We start from the raw sequence: 25,386 nt of genomic DNA, 5'->3' as shown, positions 1-25,386 counted from the left end.
GGTGAGAACGTGTGTGACCCCCCTCTGCTGGAAAAAATGCATACAGCTGAATCGCTACTGGTCAGAGTGTGTTAGTGATTAACCCTTCCTGTATAACCAGGAGGACCAACAGCAGGGCGAAGTGCTGGGCGTTTGGTTTCTGCTGCTTTTGGCAGATTTTCTTCTGCGCTGGCAACGTCTGTGAATCAATTTTGCTTATTTCTGGTGAGTATATCCTCTCCATTTTTTTCTCCTTAATTCATCTCACAATTGCAGTTTAACAGACTCAGCACAATCAGCCTGCAAAGAAAAGAAAAATGTGGTATTCAGAAAGGGGAAAAGATCTTGAAGTTAGTTGCACAGATTTTAAATTGCAGTATGTAACTCTGTGTTTTCTGCATCTTAGGTGCTTAATACCCACACACGTCAGAGTCATCCTTCCTCAAATTAAATCGTCCCAGGAGCTATCTAACAGAATTTGATGAATCTCTGCACAGCCTGAGAGATAACTTATGGATGCTTTTGAGGGAATTCACAGCGTCCAGATTTCCTCTTCTCCACCTTCTTCAACTTCATCGAGCCCGGGATATGAAGTCCTCAAGGCGGGGATATCTGGGATTGCAGTATACTCCTCTGCAGTCTTCTTTGGCACACAAAATGTGCCTACTGTCAGGCACAAGTCTGGCAAGGTCACCAAGGAGGAAGCCTGTGTTGTTGGACAGTAAGTGTTAAATCTTGAAGCACTGGATAAACTGATAAAACATTTTTTTAACATAACACGTGACAGCTGCTGCTTATATATAAAGATTCATGTTTATATTTATCTTCCCTTTGTCCAAATTCTCCAGAGATAGTTGTGTAATTCTGCACATTAACTTATTGATTATCTTGTGAGATTTGCTTAAAATATTCAGTTTTATGAACTCTGGTGCAAAATGTATCTAAAAATAGCACATTCCTTTGCCACAAGTCCTGCTCAGTGTGAAGTCTGTGATTGTCGGCACGTGCACCTGTAACAAGGTGACTGAGTCAGATATGCAAAAGTGCAAACAAAGGTCTGTGTTTAGTTTTAGTGTAACTCCAGCAGTGATCGGTATTTTCTTAAGCATGTTTTGTAAATGAAAAATCATTCTGCTGTTCAGCGATCATGCAAAAATTGGAAAACGTGCCCGTGTTGGCCTGAGGATAAATGCTTTAAACGTAATCCGCACAGAACGCTGCGAGTTTTAGCGCCTTAAACCCTGCAGTCAGCAGTATGCCTAATTCTTTCCTACTGACAAATTCACTGACAGGACATGTCAGACATTAAAAAATTTAAAGAAAAACTGGACCTTGGAGTAGCCAAGTTCATCCCCTGAAGGAAACTGTTGTTTCTCCCTGTCCTCTCTTCTGATTGGCTGCTTCACGTAAACCAACACAGTCTTACAGCCTTGTGTGAAATTGTGATCTATTAATTAATGTTCCTGAACATGAATTCTCCCCACCCTTATCACTGATTTGTGCGTTCCTTTTAATGGCCAGCAGGGGGCGACTCATCTGGTTGCAAAAAAAACTTGCTCTGTAGTTTTACGACATACTGAATAAAATGATTAGGCTTAGAGTCAGGAAGGAGGGGTGTCTAAGATATGCTCATTGGCTAAAGACTCGTCAATGAAATGTCATTAGCCAACAAGTGGGCTTCCTTCTTGGTTTTAAAGTCAGATCCATTCCTTGCTCATCACGTACAGTTTCAGGACTTCATAAACAGCTGAGAGGCTAGATCGGTCTTTTACACCATCTATAGTAGGAGTGTTAAAAATAAGGCCCAGGTGCCAGAATCGGCCTGTTAAAGACTCCAGTCCGGCCAACTGGATGGCTTTAGAAAATGTGAAGGAAGGAATAATCCTAGACTGTTAACTGTAAGTTTTATAGTTTTGCCTAATGATAAAGACCTCCACCATGGCCATTCATACTACACCAAACAATTCAGTTACAGAAAAGTTCCTGTTTTTTCCAGAAACTACTCAAGAAATTTCTGTTTTGTTTAATAGTGGGCCCTCAGTAAAATGAAAAAATATACTTACAGCCTGGGCAATGAGATGCCAGAACTTTTTCTGTAATTTTACACATTAATTTCTTACAATTTACGGCCAAAAGAGTCATGCTGACAGATGTCTGTAATTTACTGCAGCAGCGTTTCTTTATCACATAGAAAAACTTGAAAGCAGATATTTTATATTATACACACACACACACACATATATATATATATATATATATATGTTAACATATACATATATATATATATATATATATATATGTTAACATATAACACTATATTACTACATCTCAGGGATTAAGTGTGTAGTTAAAGAAAGGGGAGTTTAACTCGTCCAGCCCACAATATAAAAAAGTTTGACATCCCTGCTCTGTGATTTTGGCAGACCAGGTTTGAAGAGCAGGTGGATGGGACTTCTGATTTCACAGTAAAAGGTGTGGGGCTGAGATAACCATATTAGAATATTGGCTCTTAGTGACATCAAACAGATCCAAGAGTAGAAAACCCCCCGTAAACTTCGAGTATTGGGGCTGATATTATTATTTGTAACTTTGACCATATTTCATATGAATATGAAACCATGATGAACATTAAAATTTCAGGGACCCTGGAGGCAACCATAGGGGATAAATTCTCACCACCTTTTTCGTACAATAATTTCAGCACGTTTGCAGATAAGAGTGCAAACTAACTTTAGCTTCATATTTAACTTTTAACTTAGCATATTGTTTAACATATTTACCTTCAAATCAAAAACTTTCTGAGTTTTGGTGTTACGATCCCTGTTATCTCTGTACAGAAGTCTGGACGGGCTCTCCGTTCAAAGCGTCCGAGTCTCTGATTAAAGGCTAGAATAACCTATTATATACTATAACCCTCACAAAAGTGAATGTTAATACTCATACTCAAGTTTTATCTTTACATTAAAAAAGAATCCAAAAAAGGGAATGTAAACAGTTTTAACTTTAGCAGATAGGATACTTTACTAAGCATTTTAGCAAGGGCAAGGCAAACAGCTCAACTGGTTAATAATAATCGAAATGTTTTAAAGTTCAAAGAAAAGTAAAAAATGTTAAATTATCTAATCTAAACTGTTTCTAAATGCCTATTGCCAGTTTTGATGACATTTTATTGGAGGAGAGAGAGAACATGTAGATGAATTCTCCCCTCCTGGCCATCCTGCATGGCTAAGGGGAGAATGCCCTCACTGCCCCAATCCAAGATGGTGGCAGTGAGCAGAGCAAATCTCAAACAGTGAATCCAATTTGTAATCCACAGTGGGTTGGGAAAAAGAAATGGTAAATGGCCTGTATTTATATAGCGCTTTACTAGTCCCTAAGGACCCCAAAGCGCTTTACATATCCAGTCATCCACCCATTCACACACACATTCACACACTGGTGATGGCAAGCTACATTGTAGCCACAGCCACCCTGGGGCGCACTGACAGAGGCGAGGCTGCCGAACACTGGCGCCACCAGGCCCTCTGTCCACCACCAGTAGGCAACGGGTGAAGTGTCTTGCCCAAGGACACAACGACCGAGACTGTTCGAGCCGGGGATCGAACCGGCAATCTTCCGATTCCAAGGCCAACTCCCAACTCTTGAGCCACGATTAAGAAGGCTTAATCAATTGCAATAGAGTTAAAAATGACTTCTTCTGGTTGTTCATGCATAATAAAATCAAAAACCTTTCTATTACTCTGTCTTTCTGCCTGCTTCACGTTCCTCACGCACAAGGCTTAAAGGTTTACACATTAAAATTATATTTTTATTCAACTTTATTGATTGTTGATTATCTTTTGATTAAACCTCTGATATGATTGCAACTGGAATAACTATCAGCAAAAGCACATACACTGTAGAATCAAATTAGTTCCCAGAACTTAAAAAAGTATACAAACTTGTTGCCTCAAAAAAGCTAAGCTTACTTAAGATAACTAAGTTAGGGCAACTTATTTATTCTGAGTACCCTGTACAACCTAATTAGTTTCAGGAACTTAAAAAAGTATGCAAACATGTGGACTGAAAGAAAAAAGAAAAAGATAACTATGTTAGGACAACTTATTCATTGCCAGTACGCAGTACTAAGAATAACTTGAAATGTATCTTCAGTGGGTAAACAATTAGTATTGCACATTCAGAAAAATCAAGTTCTACTAAATGAAAAAACAATTTGTAGTAACTTACGATTTTTAATTTTGATTACAAAAAAATTAAATGCAACTAACGCACATTATGTTTGATCATCCTTGAATGTAAGAGATTTCTAGTACAACACTTAATATAAACACAGTAAGTAAGTACATAAGACTCTGTCACTCTGTGTTACATTGCACACACAAAAGCTGGATTTTAGGCCTCTTATGTCATTTCTGCTTGGAGCTGAGGGATCTCAATCTTCTTGACATTGGATTAAGGTTAAAATAGTATCAGTACATGAAAGTACATGAGAAATTTGGCACTTTTGAAGTGTGAGCCATAAAATGTATCTTATGCCTATCTTATGCCTAATTCATAACCACCCATCAATATGTGTTCAGAGGGCCTGTACCCTGGATGGCTTTTACCCAGTGAAGAAAAGTGATTTGTATGGTTCCATTAAGTATGATAAAGTTACTACAAAATATAATAAAATAAAAAATATTAGCTGATATTGGGGGATCAGAGAGGGGGGACTCACTGATTTTCCGTGGAGTGACTCTGTAATCGGTTGTCTCTGGTCACGCAAAAAGCATACACCTAAGCAGGTAGACCCGTGACACCTTGTTGGTCCACGTACAGGACGTGCCAGTCGGGTGGATGTCATCATGTGACTTGTGAGAGCGAAGAAGAAAGAAGAAGAAGAAGAAGGAGGAGGAGGCAGGAAAAAGGAGATACACTCATTTTCCTGTCTTGGCAAAAAAAAGAGAAGAAAGAAGTGAGTGTTATTTCTGGGAAGTGCAAACCAGAGCTGGCATTACTCTTGATTTTCGTCTTGTTTCTGACTGAAACTGCTGCTGCTGGGCGGTTGATCGTCTGCGCAGGCGTCCGCATTCCTCAGCTGTGATTTAAAACGACTGGGATTAGTTTCACTGAAACTCGGACATTAGCTCGCTTTATGCAATATTTCTTAACTTAAAAGCAGCAGCAGCAGCTCAGGGAAACTGGAGGGGAACAGCTGACAAATACGCAGACGGGCTGGGAGGTTTGTCTGCTGTCCCGGACACTGACAGAGAGGGTAAGGGCGGATACTGACGAGGGACCTCTCCGTGGTAAAAAAGTTGTAAGTGTAAGCTAACTAGCTAGTTAGCTCAAGGTCTGCTAATTAGTTAGCGGCTTTGTGGATCGATTTATCTGCAACTTGGTGATAAAAGTAACTTAAACTTCCTTTAAATTCAAATGTCGGGATTTTTAATGCTGTATCAGAGGTTTCCAATCTGTGGTGCGAGGTCCACCCCGGGGTCTTGCAGTGAGCCCACTGTTGTAACCAAGAAGGCTGTTGTTAGATTGTGTTGACATGTTAACACTGGAAAAGTAAATAGAAATGGATCTCAGGGTTTGTAATTCATCACACTGGCTCTTAGGTTGTTATGGTTTGGTGTTTTTTCTTTTAATTATTATTTTGGTTTTTGTTTACATTTTATAGTGTAGTTTTGAAAGGTGGTTCTAGTTTCAGTTTACTTTTTTATTTCTTGTAGATATTTAGTTTATTTATCGTTGGTGTTAATTTTAGTTTTTTAAATTACTGTAAAATCTACACACTTAGTACCAACACGAGGTGTTAAGTAGTCAGATTGTACACTTAGCCAAGCCTAAATGCAATTTGTGTCAGCATCCAGTGTTGTGATCTAAACTATTGCCTGAAAAGCATTAATATACTAATGCCGAAGGCCAACATTTGATCTTGTGATCCTTTTTTTTTTTTCAAGCTACTTTTAATTTTATTTTTATGTTTTTAAATTGGGGAATCCTCTGGCTTTTAAATGTGAAAATGCTCTGGTTGTATTTTTGTAAACAGGGCATACCAGCCGTTAGAGACCTGTTAGCAGAATTAAGAGGAAGAAGCACAAGCTGAAGCCTCCAAATTGTAAACCTCATTAGGATGTAGTTAAGTACAGGATTGATTTTATTTTTATATATTTATTTATTTTTATTACAAGATTTATTTTTTTGGTCTTGTGAAGGTTGGTAGATCTGGATCCAGAGCCAGAGACCAGAATGGAGGGAGGAGACCAGGTCGGGCCCACCTCAATCCGAGGCCATGGCCAGCTCTCCCGGCTTCGCAGCTCCTCCCTGGAGATCAGGGAAAAAGGGTCAGAGATCCTCAGGGAACAGCTGGATGCTGCAAAGAAGGTATAGTAACCTACTTTGTGGTTGTGCACACACAGAGAAACAAAAGATAGTGTGACCAGGAAAACAAGGCGCTGACAATGCAAATGTTCTTCTCTGTTTTAAATGTGGTTGTGTCCTTTTCCCCTGCACATCTCAGGAACTGAAACTAAAGGACAAGGAGTGCGAGCGTCTGTCGCAAGTTAGGAATCAGCTGGAGCAGGAGCTAGAGGAGCTGACAGCCAGTCTGTTTGAGGTCAGCAGTAATCATTGCTCTCTGCTGAGTGCACTGTAATTCTGACAGCTGGTGACGAAGAAGGCGGTTGGTGTCGTGCCACAAAAGTCCTTAAATCAGCAGTTTGCATTTCTACAGAATCATCACTTCCTTTATATAAATAAAAATTTCAGGTTGATGTGATTTTTAAGCAACATTGTAATTGCTTTGAAATCATTTTTTTTCTTATTATTTTTGATTTTCCTGCCCACTGACTCTGGAGGACTCCATCTCTTTGTTAAGAGCCAGATTTACCAAGTTTGTTCTAAATTAGCTCTGAGGTTTAGCTACTAAAAATGCATCAGTGTATAAACAAAGATGCAGCCAGCTCATTTTAATAGTGAACAGAAGTCTGCTAAGAGTAGCGCAGATTAGCGGTTCAAAACATGCAGATAATTTCTGATGGAAAATAATCCAAAGTATATTTTAAAATCTTACACTCTTAAACATATGCAGTAAGGCCAGCTGCAGAAAATACCTTTCAGTCACAAAATTGACAGCACACTTCTTACCAAAAGTAGCTTTTTAATGCCACAAAGGGCATATTTTTCTTTACATGTTCTGCTGTGTTGACCAGCCAGTCACTGTCTTTGTTTAGCTGCTGAGCTTTGAACGTACAATTTTAATTAGTCTCAATTTACTTTTCAACAGGAGGCTCACAAGATGGTGCGTGACGCTAACGTGAAACAAGCAGCTTCAGAGAAACAGCTCAAGGAGGCTCAGGGGAAGGTGTGTGAAGTTTCTTTTTTCTTTTTTTTTTTTTTTAAAACAGTGAAGAACAGAAATATTTTCTGAATCAGTTTTTTTTCCACATAGTTGAAGGTCACAAAATAGCCCCAAATTGTCAATATTAAATTTTTTTGTGTCTGGCTTGCAGATTGATGTTCTGCAAGCAGAAGTGACGGCACTCAAGACTCTGGTGTTGACGTCCACACCTTCTTCACCAAACCGCCAGCTGCATCCACAGCTGCAGTCTTCGGGTACCAGGGGATCGTACAAATCGCACATCCGAAACAAGAGCGCCAGCGGTGCATTTCCACTCTCACCTGCAAAAAAAGAAGTTTCCTCAGTTTCCATTCAGCCTGTGTCCAAAGAGGACCGAGAGGTAAACTGAAGTTTATACAGTTGTCTCTCCCTCTCCTTCAGGTATGCGTGCATATGCGTCCCACTTTATTTCCCATTTCTGTTTCCAGTCACTTTTATCACTTTTAGCCAGATTCTCTTTCCTTTTTTCCCTTCTTTCTGTTAACCTCTCCGACTTGTTCTTCTTGTCTTTATCTGGCGTCTCTTCCTCTCTCAGCCTGCCGCTCCTGCCCTCCTCTCTCTGATCTTCTGTCTGATACCTGGCCAGTCTGTCAGTATGACCTATGACCCTCAATGGCAAAAACAGACGGAGGGGATAGGCACTGATGGCAGACAGGTAATCTGCATTCCTTTACATTTCCTACATTTCTCTAATCTTTCAAATTTACCTGCGTCTTCACTGTGATTCTAGACTGCGATATCTGTTGAGTCAAGAGTGTGATGAGTCTGATCTGAGAGCATCTTTCCTTAGTTTGTATTGAAATTTGTCAGCGTGTATGTAAGGTGAACAGGGACTTCTTGATGCAGCTGTTTGTTTCTTACTGGAGTTATCTGTGTTGAACATACATTAGTGAAACACAAAGTTTATACCCAGTTCTTGACAGATAATCACAGATATGTCAGCTACTTTCGAGATATTATAGATATTTTTGAAAATTGCCAAGCATGACACACTCACTGAATTATCTAGTATGACTACAACAAAAACAAAAGATACCATTTTATGTCGCCATAATTTCTGTTGTGTCAGATTTTTAGAGTTTGTATAGCTGGTTCAGTAACGTCAGCGCCTCTGGCTCATTGCTAAAAGTGTGGTATTGTCCCTGGTGTCTCTTATCCATATTGCCCAAGGTTGTAAATTTTGGCCTCAGAGTTTTGCAGCTGTTGTTTTTTTTTTTTTATGACTTTGAAATTATTGTTTGACTTTTCTATCATAATGGATTAATGTTTAACTGCAAGTGATGTGTCATTTGTGGGGATATTGTCTCTAGATCCTTTCCACATAACTGGTGTTATGTCTTACTATGAACAAAGGTTATTATAACTAACTAAAACAAGTTTTTAGAGAACTAAAAACTACCAGAAACTATGTTGTGTATTTGAAAACAAGCTAAAGAAATCAAAAACAAAATCAAAATCTTGTCTCTCTGGAGATATTTGTCTATGCAGCCAGCCTGAGGGGACATTGTTGCAGATGTTTGACATTGAGGATGTCTACATGACTGTCAGTCAAGTGGTTATAATGATGCATTGGATTATTTATTATTTTACTTCCCCATTGCTAGTACCGCCCATATACTACTACTACTACCACTACTACTACTACTACTACTACTAACAACAACAACAACAACAACAACAACAACAACAACAACAACAACAACAACAGCAACATTGATAAGAATAAGAATAAAGAATAAAAAGTAAAACTAACATTAAAAAAATTAAAACCAAAGTTAAACAAATGGTCAAAATGGAAATGAACACACCGTTTGGAGCAGTTTTTAATGAGCTTAAAGTATCCATTCAGCTAGAAACAATTTTCAATATTAAATTTTTTTTCAAGTCAATTTCATTTTCAATATTGAAGGAGATGCTGTAGATCTTAGAGCCACTGAAAGTGTTCCTGCCAAATTCAGTGTGAAACTCCATAATTTTCACACTGTGGGAATCCCTTCCTACAACAAACTCCATAACTTTGACTGAACGTGGTGAGAGGTGAAACGTCTTCAAGCAACTTAAAGAAGTCCAGACGCTTTTTTTTCCAAGCTCCTTAGACTATGAAGAGCATATATTTATAGACACTCTCTAAATCCAGATTATCAGCTATATGAATTGACCAAAGCGTGCTCAAGGTTTGCTCCAGTCCAGTCTGTTCTGGTATTCGCGGACTTCCTGATTATTGTGGAATGATTTTCACGTCAGGTCTGCTGAGATCATTTGTCTTCTATCATATAAATCCTAAATAAGGTGGAGGAATTTTATGGGCTTTATATTGACGATATTTCCTTTTTAAACTCTGATGTTTTGACAGCCCGAATTCTTTAAATACAAGATTTTCGAATCTTTAGTATTTAAACACTTTTGTGTGTTTAAGAGTGGATCTTTTATTGTCAGCCATCGGTCTTTTGGGGATTAAACATGTCTTTAATCTAGATGTGTGTCAAAGAAACGGTTTTATCTAGAGTTTGAGTGAAGGTTTGGTTTTCTCTCTGCAGATGGACTCCATTTTATTTGCTGAGTTTTTGATGTGGAAGGAACGCCCGAGTCTGGACCGCTCCTCTGCCTTCCTGAGTCGTATTTACAGAGAAGACATCGGGCCCTGCCTCTCCTTCACGAGATCAGAGGTCATTCTCACTGCTTCTTTGTACAGCTACCACGCTGCTTCGTGTGTATTTTAATGTGAAGTTATGTTAATGTTAGTGATTCCTGTTCTCCACAGCTGTCCCAGCTGGTTCAGAGCGCAGTGGAGAACAACTCTCTGACCATCGAGCCTGTCGCCATGTCGGCACTACCGATGGTTAAAGCCTCAGCTATAGAGTGTGGAGGTCCTAAGTGAGTTAGCCCGACTGTCATCCTGTTGTGTTTCACCACTCACTGCTCTGATTTGGTTGGTATGGTTTTTCCATCGATGGTTTATGATCAGAGCCTTTTGTCTATCTTACAATTATGACTGAGAGTGGTTTAATCAGTGGGCACATTTCTAATCACTGTCTGATCTAAAATCTTTTTTTTTTTTTTTTTCCCCAGTGGCTTTAGGGCTGCAGTAGAGACGTAAGTCCTCTCGGGAGCCAATAATCCTTTCAGCTTTTCACTAACTGACAACTGTAGCATGAAATAAAAAGCTGTCAAGACAGATGTGTGCAACAATGCAAACAAATCTGTAAATGAATGAACCAGACTGGGTCCCACTTTCATTCCTTTTGTGGCTAACTTTCTCTCTGCGCACCTCTCTTTCACTAAAATGTGTTGTAAAGTGTTCTCAGTATGTTTTACTGCTGAAGAACTAAAGACCTGTAAGCTCATGTTTGCTGTATGCTGTCCTAAAACAGATGACTGTGCATCTACATGTTGCTGCATTAAATTGTTGACACATTGTTTTCTCTTGTAGAAAATGTGCATTAAGTGGCCTGTCACGGCTTTGCAAACATCGCATTAAACTTGGCGACAAAGAGAGCTACTATTACATCTCACCTTCCAGCCGAGCACGGGTAAATATCGCTTCCTTTCTGCCCAAGGCAGACCTGTAGTATTATCTGCACACCCTTATCAAACAGTTTGACTCGAGCAAACACATGTTGTTTCTACCTGTGGTTCAGATCCTCAGCTCTTTCACTTCAGGCAATTTTTCTCTCTGAAGGAATGTTTGGTTTCTGTGTGCCTCGCCCTAAGCATGCTTTGCACCATATTAGCATTAGTTAACTCCTCCCAGCAAATGATGCACTCACGCAACGACTTGACATCTTCTGTCTAGTTGGAGCCTTAAGGCAGGTAGCTTTCATAGTATGTAATTTTTTTTCTTCTTGAGGTTTTTGTTTGTTTGTTTGTTTTGTTTTATTCTCTTTTAAGGCCTTTTAATGTGCTGGTAGAGATCTTCATATACAGGGAGTGCAGAATTATTAGGCATTTTGTCCACATCATCCTCTTCATGCATGTTGTCTTACTCCAAGCTGTATAGCAGGGGTCCCCAATCCCAGTCCATGAGGGCCGGTGTCCCTGCAGGTTTTAGATCTCACCTTGGGTCAACACACCTGAATCACATGATTAGTTCATTACCAGGCCTCTGGAGAACTTCAGGACATGTTGACAAGGTCATTTATCCTTTTAAATCAGCTGTGATGGATCAAGGACACATCTAAAACCTGCAGGGACACCGGCCCTCGTGGACTGGGATTGGGGACCGCTGCTGTATAGGCTCGAAAGCCCACTACCAATTAAGCATATTAGGTGATGTGCATCTCTGTAATGAGAAGGGGTGTGGTCTAATGACATCAACACCCTATATCAGGTGTGCATAATTATTAGGCAACTTCCTTTCCTTTGGCAAAATGGGTCAAAAGAAGGACTTGACAGGCTCAGAAAAGTCAAAAATAGTGAGATATCTTGCAGAGGGATGCAGCAGTCTTAAAATTGCAAAGCTTCTGAAGCGTGATCATCGAACAATCAAGCGTTTCATTCAAAATAGTCAACAGGGTCGCAAGAAGCGTGTGGAAAAACCAAGGCGCAAAATAACTGCCCATGAACTGAGAAAAGTCAAGCGTGCAGCTGCCAAGATGCCACTTGCCACCAGTTTGGCCATATTTCAGAGCTGCAACATCACTGGAGTGCCCAAAAGCACAAGGTGTGCAATACTCAGAGACATGGCCAAGGTAAGAAAGGCTGAAAGACGACCACCACTGAACAAGACACACAAGCTGAAATGTCAAGACTGGGCCAAGAAATATCTCAAGACTGATTTTTCTAAGGTTTTATGGACTGATGAAATGAGAGTGAGTCTTGATGGGCCAGATGGATGGGCCCGTGGCTGGATTGGTAAAGGGCAGAGAGCTCCAGTCCCACTCAGACGCCAGCAAGGTGGAGGTGGAGTACTGGTTTGGTATCATCAAAGATGAGCTTGTGGGGCCTTTTCGGGTTGAGGATGGAGTCAAGCTCAACTCCCAGTCCTACTGCCAGTTTCTGGAAGACACCTTCTTCAAGCAGTGGTACAGGAAGAAGTCTGCATCCTTCAAGAAAAACATGATTTTCATGCAGGACAATGCTCCATCACACGCGTCCAAGTACTCCACAGCGTGGCTGGCAAGAAAGGGTATAAAAGAAGAAAAACTAATGACATGGCCTCCTTGTTCACCTGATCTGAACCCCATTGAGAACCTGTGGTCCATCATCAAATGTGAGATTTACAAGGAGGGAAAACAGTACACCTCTCTGAACAGTGTCTGGGAGGCTGTGGTTGCTGCTGCACGCAATGTTGATGGTGAACAGATCAAAACACTGACAGAATCCATGGATGGCAGGCTTTTGAGTGTCCTTGCAAAGAAAGGTGGCTATATTGGTCGCTGATTTGTTTTTGTTTTGTTTTTGAATGTCAGAAATGTATATTTGTGAATGTGGAGATGTTATATTGGTTTCACTGGTAAAAATAAATAATTGACATGGGTACATATTTGTTTTTTGTTAAGTTGCCTAATAATTATGCACAGTAATAGTCACCTGCACACACAGATATCCCCCTAAAATAGCTAAAACTAAAAACAAACAAAAAACTACTTCCAAAAACATTCAGCTTTGATATTAATGAGTTTTTTGGGTTCATTGAGAACATGGTTGTTGTTCAATAATAAAATTATTCCTCAAAAATACAACTTGCCTAATAATTCTGCACTCCCTGTACAAACTGTAAAGTTTAAATGTCATTCATTACATTTATGCAGTTATAGTAATAATGTTTGGTTGATACAAAATCCCAAAGCACGCCAGTGTTATAAAAGTTTGCGCAGTCACTGTGTAGAGTCGTGACCTTGTCACATATTCGCCTTTCTAGATCACGGCTGTCTGCAATTTCTTCACTTATATCCGCTACATCCAGCAGGGCCTGGTGAGACATGATGGTAAGTTAAGAGAGACGCATTACAGAAAACAAAGACAAATAGTTTAAGCAAATTTAATTATTATGCAAGTAATTTTATGTAATGCATGAGGAATTTTAAGTATTGAGTAATTTTACAGGAAGGATATAAATTGTACTGCAAGTAAGTACAGTACTTTTAAGTACAGCATAAGTAGTAAGTAGTGGGTAATTTCATGGTAACTTTTTGGAAAAACAATATTTCCCCATCTTCCATTGTATTTTTTGGGGCGTGAGCCGTGTCATGAGTGTATTAATCTTGCCTTTTTACATCTTTATTTAATAATCATTATGTTGATGTGCATGCTGGATGTTTTATTAATAATCAATTGTCCTTTCTATTATATGATATCTTTTAATTATTTCTTCTTTCCCTGAAAACACATGAAGTTATGCACTACATAGAATTACTTACAGAATACTGCGTCTTCCTTTAAAATTCCTTTGAATTACAGGTGTATGGGTCTGTTATTGCTCGGTCTTAACTTTGCCAACAACCGATATCTTTCTTTCTAATTTTTTTTGTTTCCCCCCCTCCATGTTCAGCGGAGCAGATGTTCTGGGAAATCATGCGTCTTCGTAGAGAGATGAATGTGGCCAAATTAGGTTTCTACCTCACTGACCAGGGCTAGGCCGGTACCTGGAGCACCCAACAAGAGAGCATAGCAGTTACAGCCTTGGGTAACTGTGGCAACGCACACGTCTTTGATCAGGTTGAACAGTGCTGCAGCAGAGGTCACCAGCAAGGGAAGCAAAACGTGTTTGTCACTTTTGGAAATGCAATAAAACGATTAGAATCAAACCAGCACTCCAGGAATGACATTAAAGTCCATGTTTTGTTTGATGATGTTATTCCCAGACATGTCGGAGAGGGTTTTTCTGTTGCACCACATTCCCGGAAAATAACTGTTGTCCTCCAGAAAGTGTGGAGAAACTTCTTACTGAATCACCCATGGAACACAAAATTTCTCATTTTTATACAATAGACTGTGTGTCCTGATTAAGGCATTAGCCTGCAAAATAATGAGCACAATCTTAACCTCAAGTATTACAAATATGTGGTGTAATAGTTTTGTTTCCACACAGCAATGATTCAGTTTGTTTTCTTTGTACTTTCAGTTATCAGCTCAGACACCACAGCCCAGACCTTCATTCTGAGCATGGCCTTAATTTTGTTGGTACACCTCCTGCTCTGCCTTGTACAAAGACTTAACTTAGTCACCTTCAGCTTCTCGTTAGCCCTGTACCTAAAAATCAGATGTATTGTTAATTATTACCCACCCATGCTCAGAATAGGGAGAGCTTTACAGTGCCAGGGGAAAAAAAGCTTTTAAGATGTGATCGAGTTTTGCACATCTGTAGTTAACAGTATGAACATAAAGTAAAAGCCATAATTGACTTTGCATGAATGCAGAACATAGCCATAGTGTATATAGGTTGTACCTCATATTATAGATTTATTGTTACTGACTTTTTTTTTTTTTTTTTTTAAACAAAAATCTTTAAAGGTAAAAATAAAGTATAGCGTGTCAGAGCGTGCAATAACTGCTTCTTAGCCTTATGCAGGGCTTTGAGGTTCCTGACCTCAGTGTACTCATAATCACCTGTGTAAAAACTCCATTAAACACGAGGTATTGTATACCAGCTATCACTTTTGTTCCATGTCTCTTTTATTATTAGAAATCTGATCAAGAGATCAGAGGGAGACTCCGGAAGTTTGTTCAGGAAAGATGACTCATCACTTCAACTAATTTCAACCCAGTGACACCGGATAACCCAGGGGTGATGTTTGCTCTGGGCACGTCACAGATTTGGTATTAGAATAAGGTCATAACACTTACATACGCCAAACAGGTTCTCAAGCAGGAATACCGAGGAAATACTGAGACCGTGTCCAGCTCAGAGGGGCTTTATGAAGCCGACATTCCAGTAAGATTTGAGTTTCCGGATTGGAAAGACTTCTCTGAGCTGCTGTTTTCATGACCTCTTTGTACAGATTACAGCAGACCTTAATAAATAGTTTGACCTGCTATTTATCAATGAGCACGGAGGAGACAAGATAAAATCAAGATGAATTTCTTATAAGTTGAACTCTTATTGAACACACATGTGATACTTATAAATTAAGATGAAAAAAAAAAACTGCAGCTAGTCAACTAAATACATAAGAACATTTAAAAACATTTTGATAATTTCACAGGAATATTACAACAAAAATCAACCAAACTCTTACAAAGGACTGATTAACTTTTCTCTTGGCAACATCCAGAAGTCACCAGCGCTTCTCTCTTGGGGAAATATCTGCAAGAAACAAATTCAGTTATTAAAATGTTAAATATTTTTAGCGAACAGTTCAATTAATTTCACTATGTTTGTATAGCTCCATTAATCATTACATTTCAATTCAATTCAGTCTGTTGAAACTAGCCCACCAGTGTTTGTATAAAAAGAGAAATCTGCATGCAGATGACTTGCCTTCGAAAACAGAACATGCCCATCACCAGCACGGCCACGCCTCCAAACACCACTATCACTGCGGTGACGATGGAGACAGCAGACAGCGAAGAGGGCTCTGGGTCATGTGAAGAGGTGTTCAGGATCAGAAGTGACAGATATTACGTGCTGAATGGTGTTTAAAATTCACATTGGGAAATATTTAAACTGATCTGAAACCAACCTGAGCACACAAAGGACCCTGGTATGTTCAGGCACTCCAGGTGTTGTGGACAAGAAGTCAGTTCCTCACATTCATTGATATCTGCAAAATCAGCCAAAAAAACAGATGAGAAACAAATGATGTCTCTACGAGGCATGTGGAGTTGGTCCCAGAGGTGTTGCTGAAATCTCATTAGGGATACTGACCAGGTATTTCCAAACTTATGACTGCCACAGCCCACAGAATATCTTCTGCAGTCCACCCAAGCCTTTAATTACATTTTCTGGTTATTTCAAACTTCACTTGTGGCATCTGACAGCCACTGCTCCATTTTACTTTTATCAACTACTGATGCAAAATATGGCTGAAAACAAAGAATTGCATATCTTATTTTTGTAGTCCCATCACTTGGTTTCATTAGCTTCAGTACTTTCTTGATTAAACTGACATATTTAATGGCATATTTTTAACTAAAAAATAAGTTGACTGAATGATTTATTAAAAAAAATAGATGATTAGGACCCTGCCGCAGTACCTTCACAGTCCACCGGGGGCTGCAGCCCAGATATTAGAAACAATTAATCTAGATAATATAGCTGACTAAACTGCTGAAAAATGTGTTGAAAATAAACTCCAGCAATTAGTTAAATTGCCCTTTCTGGAGAATTGTATTTTTTAATTTTCATGTTTGAATTTTCCTGGTTAAAATTTCTTCCTGGAAGTTGGAATTTCAAATTCATTCTTGAGTTAAATGAAAGTTGTGTTATGAAATCTCCAAGATAAAAAAGGAGCTTTAGTGCCTAATTTTTTAACAATTATAATTCCTTAAACAAAAAACATAATGTTTAAACTCTGGCGTGAAAAGAAAACAACAATGCATTCCAGTAATGCATGTCATCAGGACTTGACTGGACAGTTTAGTTTTCGTACCCTGACACGATGGGGGTGCTGGGCTCCACTGCTGGCTGTTTGGATCACAACTGATGGATGAAGCTCCCAGCAGCTTGTAGCCAGAGTGACACTGATACAGGATCACAGAGTTACAGAGGAGATAGTAGCCAGATTGAATCCTGGGTATTGGACCGCAGCGGGGATCTGTGAGAAAGTCAGTGAAAAAATAAGGCCATCCCACCTTAATACTCGACACAACTTGTTTTCCACAGCCTCACCCGAGTCCTGCTCTTTCCAGGAGCTGATGTCAAGGTGAGGGATGAGGGGGTTGGAACAGGCCAGCATGTCCTCTGAGGTCTCGGTGCGTGAGAACGGGTCGGCAGGGACATGTGTGACGTGGCTGTTGTCACAAATGATGCGGGACAAAGAGACCGAACGCAGATGTTTCCTCTGAGCGCTGGTGAACACTCCTTCCCTCTCCCACCAAAACCTGAAAGACAAGCACATATTTTAGAATTTCACTTTTTGCATCATATTTTTAATAATTTAATTTTAGCTGTGGCCCACCTGTCACCGTCTCTCAGCGCTCTGAACTGTCTTGCGAGCAGGCATGACAGGAGCGGTCCGACTCGGCCTCCAGGCAGAGCTGGCTCAGAGATGGCACCCACCCACACGTCGATGTTGTGAGGTGTCCCGTACAAGAGTTGGAATTTGTGAGCCAAAGTGAAGTTGCCCAGAATTTCAGCCAGGTCCAGTGTGGTGTTGGGAACAGAAAGGCCACAGAACCTTCGCCAGGAGCTGTATCCTGGTGGAGGAGATGAGTCAGAGGACTGCAGGTTAAAGATGGAGTAAAGAAAGTGAGACGAGCATTAAATACATGGGGCTCATGTGAAAGTGAACCTAACAAAATACAAATTTTACCAAGTGCTTTACAGTTAGAAAGGAAGGACGTAATTAGAGGGAAACAAGAACCTTCAAACTTCAGTGTAAATATATAAAAAATGAGATAAAAAAAGATAAGATTAGGTTGCATCAGGCTGGATTCTCTCAAGGTTTTTCTCTGCAGTGACTGTTGCAGTAGCATCACGTGATAACGCACATTAGGAACTAGGTGACTTAGGTCCATGAGAAGTCACTCCCTGAGGAAAATTTCTGAGAGCCAGTTTTCACTCTTAATTAACAAGCAACACAAATAACTATTAGAGGACTACAGGCCACCTGGCAGGCTTATTAACACATTCCTACATCTGGAACTGGTTCATGAGTCAGCACACACTTTTCATGGCAGACTTTCAAGGAAACAAGGATAACTACTATTAATGATGCTGTGATGTTGTGCACGTTGCCTTACATTACAATAACTTCAACTGTGTTCTTATCTTTTTGCAGCTAGAATATGAAAATACACAGTTTAATACAAGAATTAGTATACAGTATTCCCACGTCACATTGCGCTTTACCTTTCCAGACACGCTACATCGTGGATTTATCTGCAAATTTACATCCCAGGAATTTCATTATATCATGAGTTTCTCTGTGTTTTACTTTTTAAAATTTTAATTTATTTTTGCAGTAAAAATAAGCATTATCTAGCCTAAAAAATGAATAACAAAGTTATAATAGGGTTTATAAGAGCATGGGGAGGATTTTTATGGCTTAAAATATACAAAAGTAATATAATAAACATATGGTTTCTACTTTGCAGATTTCCCCAGAATGGAAGCCCTGTGATAATAGAGGGAATACTGTAACTGCAGAAAAACTACAACCACTGGTACATGGTTTTATGGTCTTAACGCTATTGTAATTTTTTTTAATACATACTAGGCTAAAAGAGGTAAATATGGGTGTTGGAAACTATGGATTGTGGATCCTGATTTTTTTTTAAATCATTTAAAAGAGATGTATTCTTTCTGTGTGTGCACTTGTTTAAACATCTTTGTGAGGACGCCCCCAAAAATGGATTGTAGGGTTAGAGTTACAATTAGGTTATGGTTAGGTTTAGGATAAGGGGCTAGGGAAAGTATTATGTCAACTTGATGCCCACAGTAACATTTGAAAATGTTTGTGTGTGTGTTTTATTTATTTATTCCAATGTCTTTAGTTGTATCTGTCAAAAATGCCAACGATAACACAGTCTGACAGGCATAAAATACTATTTTTGAATCAATAAGATGATTTCCACAAAGTTTCATCAGAAATTGCCTCAGTGGAAGGGTAACTGTCAAGAAGCTATTCTTGAGGAAGGAAACAGGCAGAAAAAGCTGAGGTACGCCAGATTAAACAAGCGCTGGACTCAAAATCAGCGGCAACATGATGGAGTCTGATGGAGTGATTAATACAAATTTGAAGGAGGAGGCACACCAGTGCAGCCATCTGTAAAGCATGCTCTATAGAGGCTGCACTCTGTAGTGGTCACACCAAATATTGACTTTTAAGGCTGAACAAATGTGTGTTTGCCTAATATACTGTATTTCTATGTATGTCTCCCATTTCCCAAAATGTGAAGGGTAGCTCAAGTAATCCCCACCCACCTGCCCCTCCTCTAATATGAGGGGCAGCCAATCACAAGAAAGTCTGTTTAAAAGGAGAGGTTCTAAAATGTCTTGTTTCAGATAGAGGAGGAAGTGAGAGACTGTATTAAGGATCAATATAAGATACTGCACATATGGATTACTTTTAACTGTGACTGGTGCAAAGCTACTCTAGCTGACTTCAAAAATGAAAACATGGAGTTGGAAAAGAGAACACTAGGACAGTCAGTAGTTTAGAGGGATATCGGTGCGAGAGGTTGCAAGTCTTGATACCGGGCAGGCCGTGGTCTCGGCCTCTCTGGAGGTTAAGGGCCCCGAGGTCCAGAGGCATCCCACCCTGTGCCTGAAAGAGCCTCTCTGTCAGCTCCTCCACCATCATCTGACCGGGAGTCTGCAGCTTGGCTGGAGACAGCAGGAGGCCACGCAGCACTGGGTCTATACCACCTGAAACAACAGGAGGAAATTAAAATAGAAATAGAAATGCTGAGTATATGTAATCAAAGTAAAACAACAACATTGCTCTTTACCTTCCTGCACAACCCTCCAAGAGGCAAACAGTGAGTGATGCAGCGGCAGAGAGGGATACTGGGAGTTAGCATTATATCCCGGCCCCAATCTGGTCACTACTGGTTGCACGGTGACGTGAGCAAAACGAAATGCAGCAGTTGCAAAAACATTAGCAATGCTGGGATCCATGTCGGGATCATAACCCTTGTAAGGAGGCATCAGATGAGACATGGCACTCTCACCAAGGACCCGTGGCAGGTAGTGCTCCCATGTTAGGATCTTAAAGGATTAAGAACACCAGTTAAAGTGATGAGTACAGGTTGTTCATCAGAAACTCCTGGAGATACCTGATGAATGGCTCCTATGATCTTGCGGGCCTCCTGGTAGAGGGTGTCTGGGCTCCAGTGAAGGTTTAGCAGGTGCAGCTCTTTGACCAGTCGGTTGTGCTCTCTCAGGAAGAGCGTGTGCAGTGCAATCAATCCCAGATGTTCATTGGCTCTCGAATCACCTGTGAAGCATTAGTCATGAGCAACAGCTGCACTGAAGCTTACAGTGGGTGGAGGATTTACTGCATTCGCCCACTCACCAGCTTGAAAGCAGGATGTGGTGTTCTGTTGGTGAGCAGACCTGTCTGATGTTCCTGAGGTGGTGGAGTTGCGAGGGCCGCAGGGGTCCAGGTGAGCCTGGAGGCGAGGCAGGAAGGGCATGTAGGCGAGCTCGTGGTCTGAGTGCTGGGAGTTGATGGCCATTGAGCCCAGAGGAGAAGATTGGTTTCTGAGAGCAGAGGCCAGACTGGTGGAGCTGCCGTACACCATGCTGGCATCAACAAAGGAGGTGATGGCGTTGAGCTGCTCCCGCTGATGATGAGGCAGAACTCCAGCACCACAGCTGGGAGCAGAGCGGAAGAAAGGCATGCAACTCTGGACCCCATTACGAGGATCAGATGGTGGGATCTAGGAAAGAAAGTTGTCTTTAAACTGCTGATGATGAGGGAAAAACATTCTTTTCCATAGAAACGATATAAAGAAAAAAATGATGTGAGTCTAGTCTTTTTTGGGAACAGAGGTCAATTTTAAATTTCTAAAATAATTTCACCTCCAACAGTAAAGAATAAAAAATATCAGCCGTGTCTACTTGTGATTCAGAATTACCTTTAGCAGCAATAACATGAGGTAACTATCAGTTTCTCACATCATGGAGAACCTGGCTCTCTCCAATGATGAGACAGGAATTCTGGAGGAATTCTGGCTCACGCTTTGTTTCAAGATTGTTTCAGTTCATAGAGGTTTGTAGGCATTTGCACTGCTCTCCTAAGGTCCTCCCACAGAATTTCAGTCAGCCTGAGGTCTGGATTTGATTGGCTCATTTGAACACTTTCATTTTTTTCTTTTTCAGACAATTGCTGGTGTTCATGGAATTGCTGTCCTTATACATGACTCAGTTCATGGTTGACAATATGACCTCAAGGTGCACAGACCCAGTGGCTGCAAAACAAGCCCAAATCATCACCCCTCCACCACCTCGCTTGTCATTTAGTGCGAGGCATTTGCTTTGCTTAGTTTTCAAAAAATATGGTTCTATACTTTATGACAAAACATCTCTGATTTGGTCTCATCTGTCGAAAGCACATTGTTCCAGAAGTCTTGTGGTTTGTTCAGATGCAACTTTGCACACCTAAGCCGTGCTGCCATGTTCTTTTTAGACAGAAAATGATTTCTCCTGGCAATCCTTCCAAATACTTCTTCAGTGTTTTTGTAATTGTACTGTCATGACCTTTATCACTTTGGGGTCTCAGATGTAGATCTTTTTTTTTTTTTTTTGCATTTTCTCTTAGCATTGCAGGTTCTGATGTTGGGGTGAATTTGGTTGAATGTCCACTCCTGGGAAGACTGCAGCATTGTCTTAGCACACACCTGAATGCTCCAGACCTTCAAACTGCCTAAACTTCTGCTTTTATAAATTTGCTCAACCTCGCTTGTGCACCTGGCTGCTACTTATGCTCTTAATTCCTATGAAAGCAGTCAAGTGAACTTTCTTTTCACAGAACTTTATGTACAACAGCCAATGAGAAATCTTCTAATTGGGTGTAATGAGAGAGTATTTCCTGGTTTATATTTTCTATTTAAACCATTGACAGTGTTACTGGGTCTGGTGCTAATAGTGAGAGATAATCTGATATACAGTAAATATACAGAAACTATGCAGGTTACAGGTTTTGCATTTAGCAAGTGAAGGAAAATTATAAAAAAAAATACAAAATAAATTAGAGCCTTCTGAGAGAGCTGGTGATATGCACCTGGATGGGAAAGCAGGGTGAGTCTCGGTTGCAGGTGTGGGTGCAGTCAGCTCCAGTCTTGAAGGCGGCTGTACTTGGACTCTGAGGCGTCAGCACCAGATCATGGTCTATCCACTGACCCCAGTCCACCAGCAAGTGAGACAGAGTGGAGTCCACAGAGATGTTGTCGTTGTGAGTGAACAGCACTTCCTGTGACACGAGTCGCACCTGGAACACAAGAGATGATGATGAGGAATGATAGGCTTACAGCGGCTGGCAGGACAGAGGACGAGCGAGAGCTGCTGCAGGACTCTTACTGGAGGCAGGCTGGCATTGTGATAGGTGTGTTTTGGTTCCCACCCTCTGGGCATCCCCCACACATCCTCGTACTCTGGAGCCAACCAGCGGGAATACGGGATATTAGCAGCCCCCCATCTCGGATGTTGTCTGTATAGCAGCAGAACACAGAGAGATGGTTACCTGAAAACAACGATGTCTGTTGGGCACAGCGCCAGTCTGTCAAGTGCTGATTTTTATACATGCTCTGACCTGTTGTTGCACTCGCCTGTGACTGATCTGTAGCGCTCAGAGAGACAGTCTGTCTGACAGCTGGGCGTCTTCAGCTCAGCGGAGCAGCCTGTCACATGCAGCAAATTCTCCACATCTTCTTCATTCAGCATCTCTGTGGAAGGACGGTAAGCACAGCAAGGTCCAAGTTAGTAACACTTAAACATAAAGAAATATATATGAGAAAGATCAGATCAATTGTTGCGTCGTTTCCTGTCAAAAACAGATACAAATTATACAAATCTACTTCTGGAATTTGGTTTTGCTGAACTTGATTATGCTTCAGTAGCCTCCATGAGTCAGCTTATACTGACTAATATTTTCTGGCACAATATGGAAACTGTATTGTTTGTAGTCATCATTGTAAAAATATCTTCTGTCTTGCTTAACAAGAGATTTTTTTTAATAACAAAGATACCCTTACCTGGTTAAATGAAGCACATAAAACAAAGAGTTATAGATGAAATAAATTGGCTGTGTTATACTATATCTTGAAACAAACTAAAAGTATGATGTAGAATAAAGCTTCTGTTTAATCATTCATCAGATTAAATGGCCCGCAGGTTTACATGGTGTTCCGCTGCTCTTCAGTACCGTAAGCGTTGGGCTGCATCATGGTGTTAGTGTAGACCATCTCTCTGATCAGCTCCACTGTGTTGTCCAGCAGTTCAGCAGCCCGGATCTGGGTCCTGGTTCTGCTTTCAATCTGTTTGAACTGAGCCAGCAGGTCACTGGGTCTCAGAGCGCCTTCAGACAGCGACATCTTCACCCTGGAAACATTCAGAACTTTGTACTCAGTCCCTCGCAGAGGTAAAATTATTTATTTTTTTCTATGTGTCAGCCTGGTGTGAAATATTTCCAGATATATTTTAGACCGAAATAAAGAATTTCTACCTTTCACTTGTGCGGGCATACGCAGCATCAGTCAGCTCAATCGCCCTCCGAACAGCCTCATCAACAAACGCAGATCCCAGATACACCACTAGCACAGAGCAGAGCAGTTAGAAAGGCTCTAAAGCACCTTCTCTTTTCAGCAATGATCAGAAATCTTACCTGAGGTGTTGCCAAATACTTTGGCCAGTGAAGCATGACCAGGGATGAAGAGCAGGACGAGAACCAGTCGAAAAAGAGACGCAGACACCTGAAATGAAAACACATTAACCTTCAAATTTTGAAAAAAACGTTGAAATTTTTGCATAAACTTTAAATTGTACATCAAAGCAGAAACTCACCACAAGCGCTGTATTCATTGCAATTCTGTAAACTTTTCAGTGTGAACAAAGAAGAATCGCTTCGGGTTCAGAGAAGGATTGGGAGGATTTTACCGCTGCATTCGCTCCGACTCATCTTGAGTGCAAGCAAGTGTAGCTGTGTGTGTTTGGCTCCAAGTGTCAAGGGTGCTATGTATACACTGTGAGCGGGGCCAACAGGTATGTGCAGAATCCCCTTATCTGTCCTTCCTGGTGACAGAAAGGCAACATCAAACGCAGGACTCGCAGCCTCGACCTAATAACCTCTCAAATCAAATTTACGTCTGTGCTCTCGCCCTCGATGAAAAGCGTCTGTCAAATCAGCATTACAAATAAATTAAATAATCCTACCTATCCCTCAGCAGAGCAGAGAGAGTATGTCTTTGCTGTAGTAGAGCACTCAACCAACCAAAGAGGCGGCTGAAATATTAGATGTCAAAGTAACTTCAGTAGCAGATTAAAAAAAAAACAGTTAGACTTCACAATGACAAGGTAAGCTTAGTATTTGGGGATTTTTTTTTTTATTAAAAGGGTGTCTATGTCTTCACCACATGCCAAACATTTCAATCTGATGGTCCCTGTGCCAGTGACACAGACAGGTGGGTGCGCTGGAAGCAGGGATTCTGGGAAATGACCATGAACTGAGCACAAGGATGAGACAGAAAGATCTCAGAGTGTTTCTGTCCACTGTGAGGCTTAACAAGTCAAATGTATGCCTGCTTCCCCCCCCTTTGATGTTCCAGGTGTGTGATACCATCAAATGATTCACCAGTCCCATTTCATTATGCTGTTATTAATATTATCTCTGTTGACCCACCATCTACTCCATGTGCTCCAGAGAAGAGCCGATGTATCCACAAAGGTACAACCAAATATTTGGCATACAGGTAGATCAAGTGTCAGTTGACCCACATTTCCTCACTTGTAAATAATGAATTCTGGTCAAGTGGATTCTTTCAGGTGATCATTTCTGATAGAAATTTTTTTTTTCAAAAAAAAGAAGAAAAAAAAAACACCACCTGGTCCTTAGCAGGTCTTAAAACTAAGTGCACCCCACGATTCAGTCACTTGTAGGAACACATTTAGCAGCAATAACTTGAAATAATTATTTTCTGTATGGCTATCAGTCTCACATTATTGCTCCAAGTCTTCTTTACAGTGTCGCTTCAGTTCTTTGAGTTTTGTGGGCATTTGTTTATGCTTTGCTCTCTCAAGGTCACAGGACAGCATTTTGTATACAAAGGAGTTCATGGTTGACTCGGTGCCTGCAGTGTGCAGTCTCTGTGACCAACGCATGGACTGATCTTAGGGACAGTTTGCTAGGACTACTGACATGTCTTGAATGTTAATTGCTTCCATGTATGAATAATCTTTCTCATTCAGAATGATGGCAACA

At 40.6% G+C, this 25,386-nt stretch overlaps 2 protein-coding genes across 12 annotated transcripts; one reads left to right on the top strand and one right to left on the bottom strand.

Moving 5' to 3' along the window:
* Nucleotides 1-100: 100 nt before the first annotated feature.
* rab3il1 (RAB3A interacting protein (rabin3)-like 1) lies at nucleotides 101-14,958 on the top strand. 11 transcript variants are annotated; one of them, XM_005470610.4, is made up of 13 exons: nucleotides 106-204; nucleotides 386-700; nucleotides 6,183-6,351; nucleotides 6,488-6,583; nucleotides 7,253-7,330; nucleotides 7,479-7,706; nucleotides 7,902-8,021; nucleotides 9,904-10,032; nucleotides 10,128-10,240; nucleotides 10,436-10,459; nucleotides 10,797-10,896; nucleotides 13,227-13,293; nucleotides 13,857-14,958. In XM_005470610.4, the coding sequence occupies exons 2-13, from the start codon at nucleotides 492-494 to the stop codon at nucleotides 13,940-13,942; spliced, it is 1,419 nt and encodes a 472-aa protein (XP_005470667.1). In that variant the 5' UTR covers nucleotides 106-204; nucleotides 386-491; the 3' UTR covers nucleotides 13,943-14,958. The 11 variants fall into 11 exon arrangements, 9 of the variants coding, with proteins under 9 accessions (XP_005470667.1, XP_005470668.1, XP_005470669.1 ...); XM_005470615.4 differs by lacking the exons at nucleotides 106-204; nucleotides 386-700 and adding exons at nucleotides 4,832-4,936; nucleotides 6,017-6,085; XM_005470616.2 differs by lacking the exons at nucleotides 106-204; nucleotides 386-700 and adding exons at nucleotides 4,943-5,236; nucleotides 6,017-6,085.
* epx (eosinophil peroxidase) lies at nucleotides 14,782-24,251 on the bottom strand. Its single transcript, XM_005470618.4, has 17 exons — nucleotides 23,973-24,251; nucleotides 23,794-23,881; nucleotides 23,635-23,722; nucleotides 23,335-23,510; nucleotides 22,723-22,855; nucleotides 22,491-22,620; nucleotides 22,195-22,401; nucleotides 20,485-20,851; nucleotides 20,246-20,406; nucleotides 19,919-20,177; nucleotides 19,665-19,835; nucleotides 17,425-17,662; nucleotides 17,136-17,347; nucleotides 16,897-17,061; nucleotides 15,988-16,068; nucleotides 15,786-15,882; nucleotides 14,782-15,611 (listed from the first exon to the last, which is right to left on the bottom strand). The coding sequence occupies exons 1-17, from the start codon at nucleotides 23,988-23,990 to the stop codon at nucleotides 15,554-15,556; spliced, it is 2,649 nt and encodes an 882-aa protein (XP_005470675.1). The 5' UTR covers nucleotides 23,991-24,251; the 3' UTR covers nucleotides 14,782-15,553.
* Nucleotides 24,252-25,386: the final 1,135 nt, after the last annotated feature.

This window comes from Oreochromis niloticus, linkage group LG7, assembly GCF_001858045.2.
Source record: "Oreochromis niloticus isolate F11D_XX linkage group LG7, O_niloticus_UMD_NMBU, whole genome shotgun sequence".
Taxonomy (NCBI): domain Eukaryota; kingdom Metazoa; phylum Chordata; class Actinopteri; order Cichliformes; family Cichlidae; genus Oreochromis; species Oreochromis niloticus.
The sequence above is the reverse complement of the archived record's forward strand: the minus strand, read 5'-3'. Positions and strand labels throughout refer to the sequence as shown.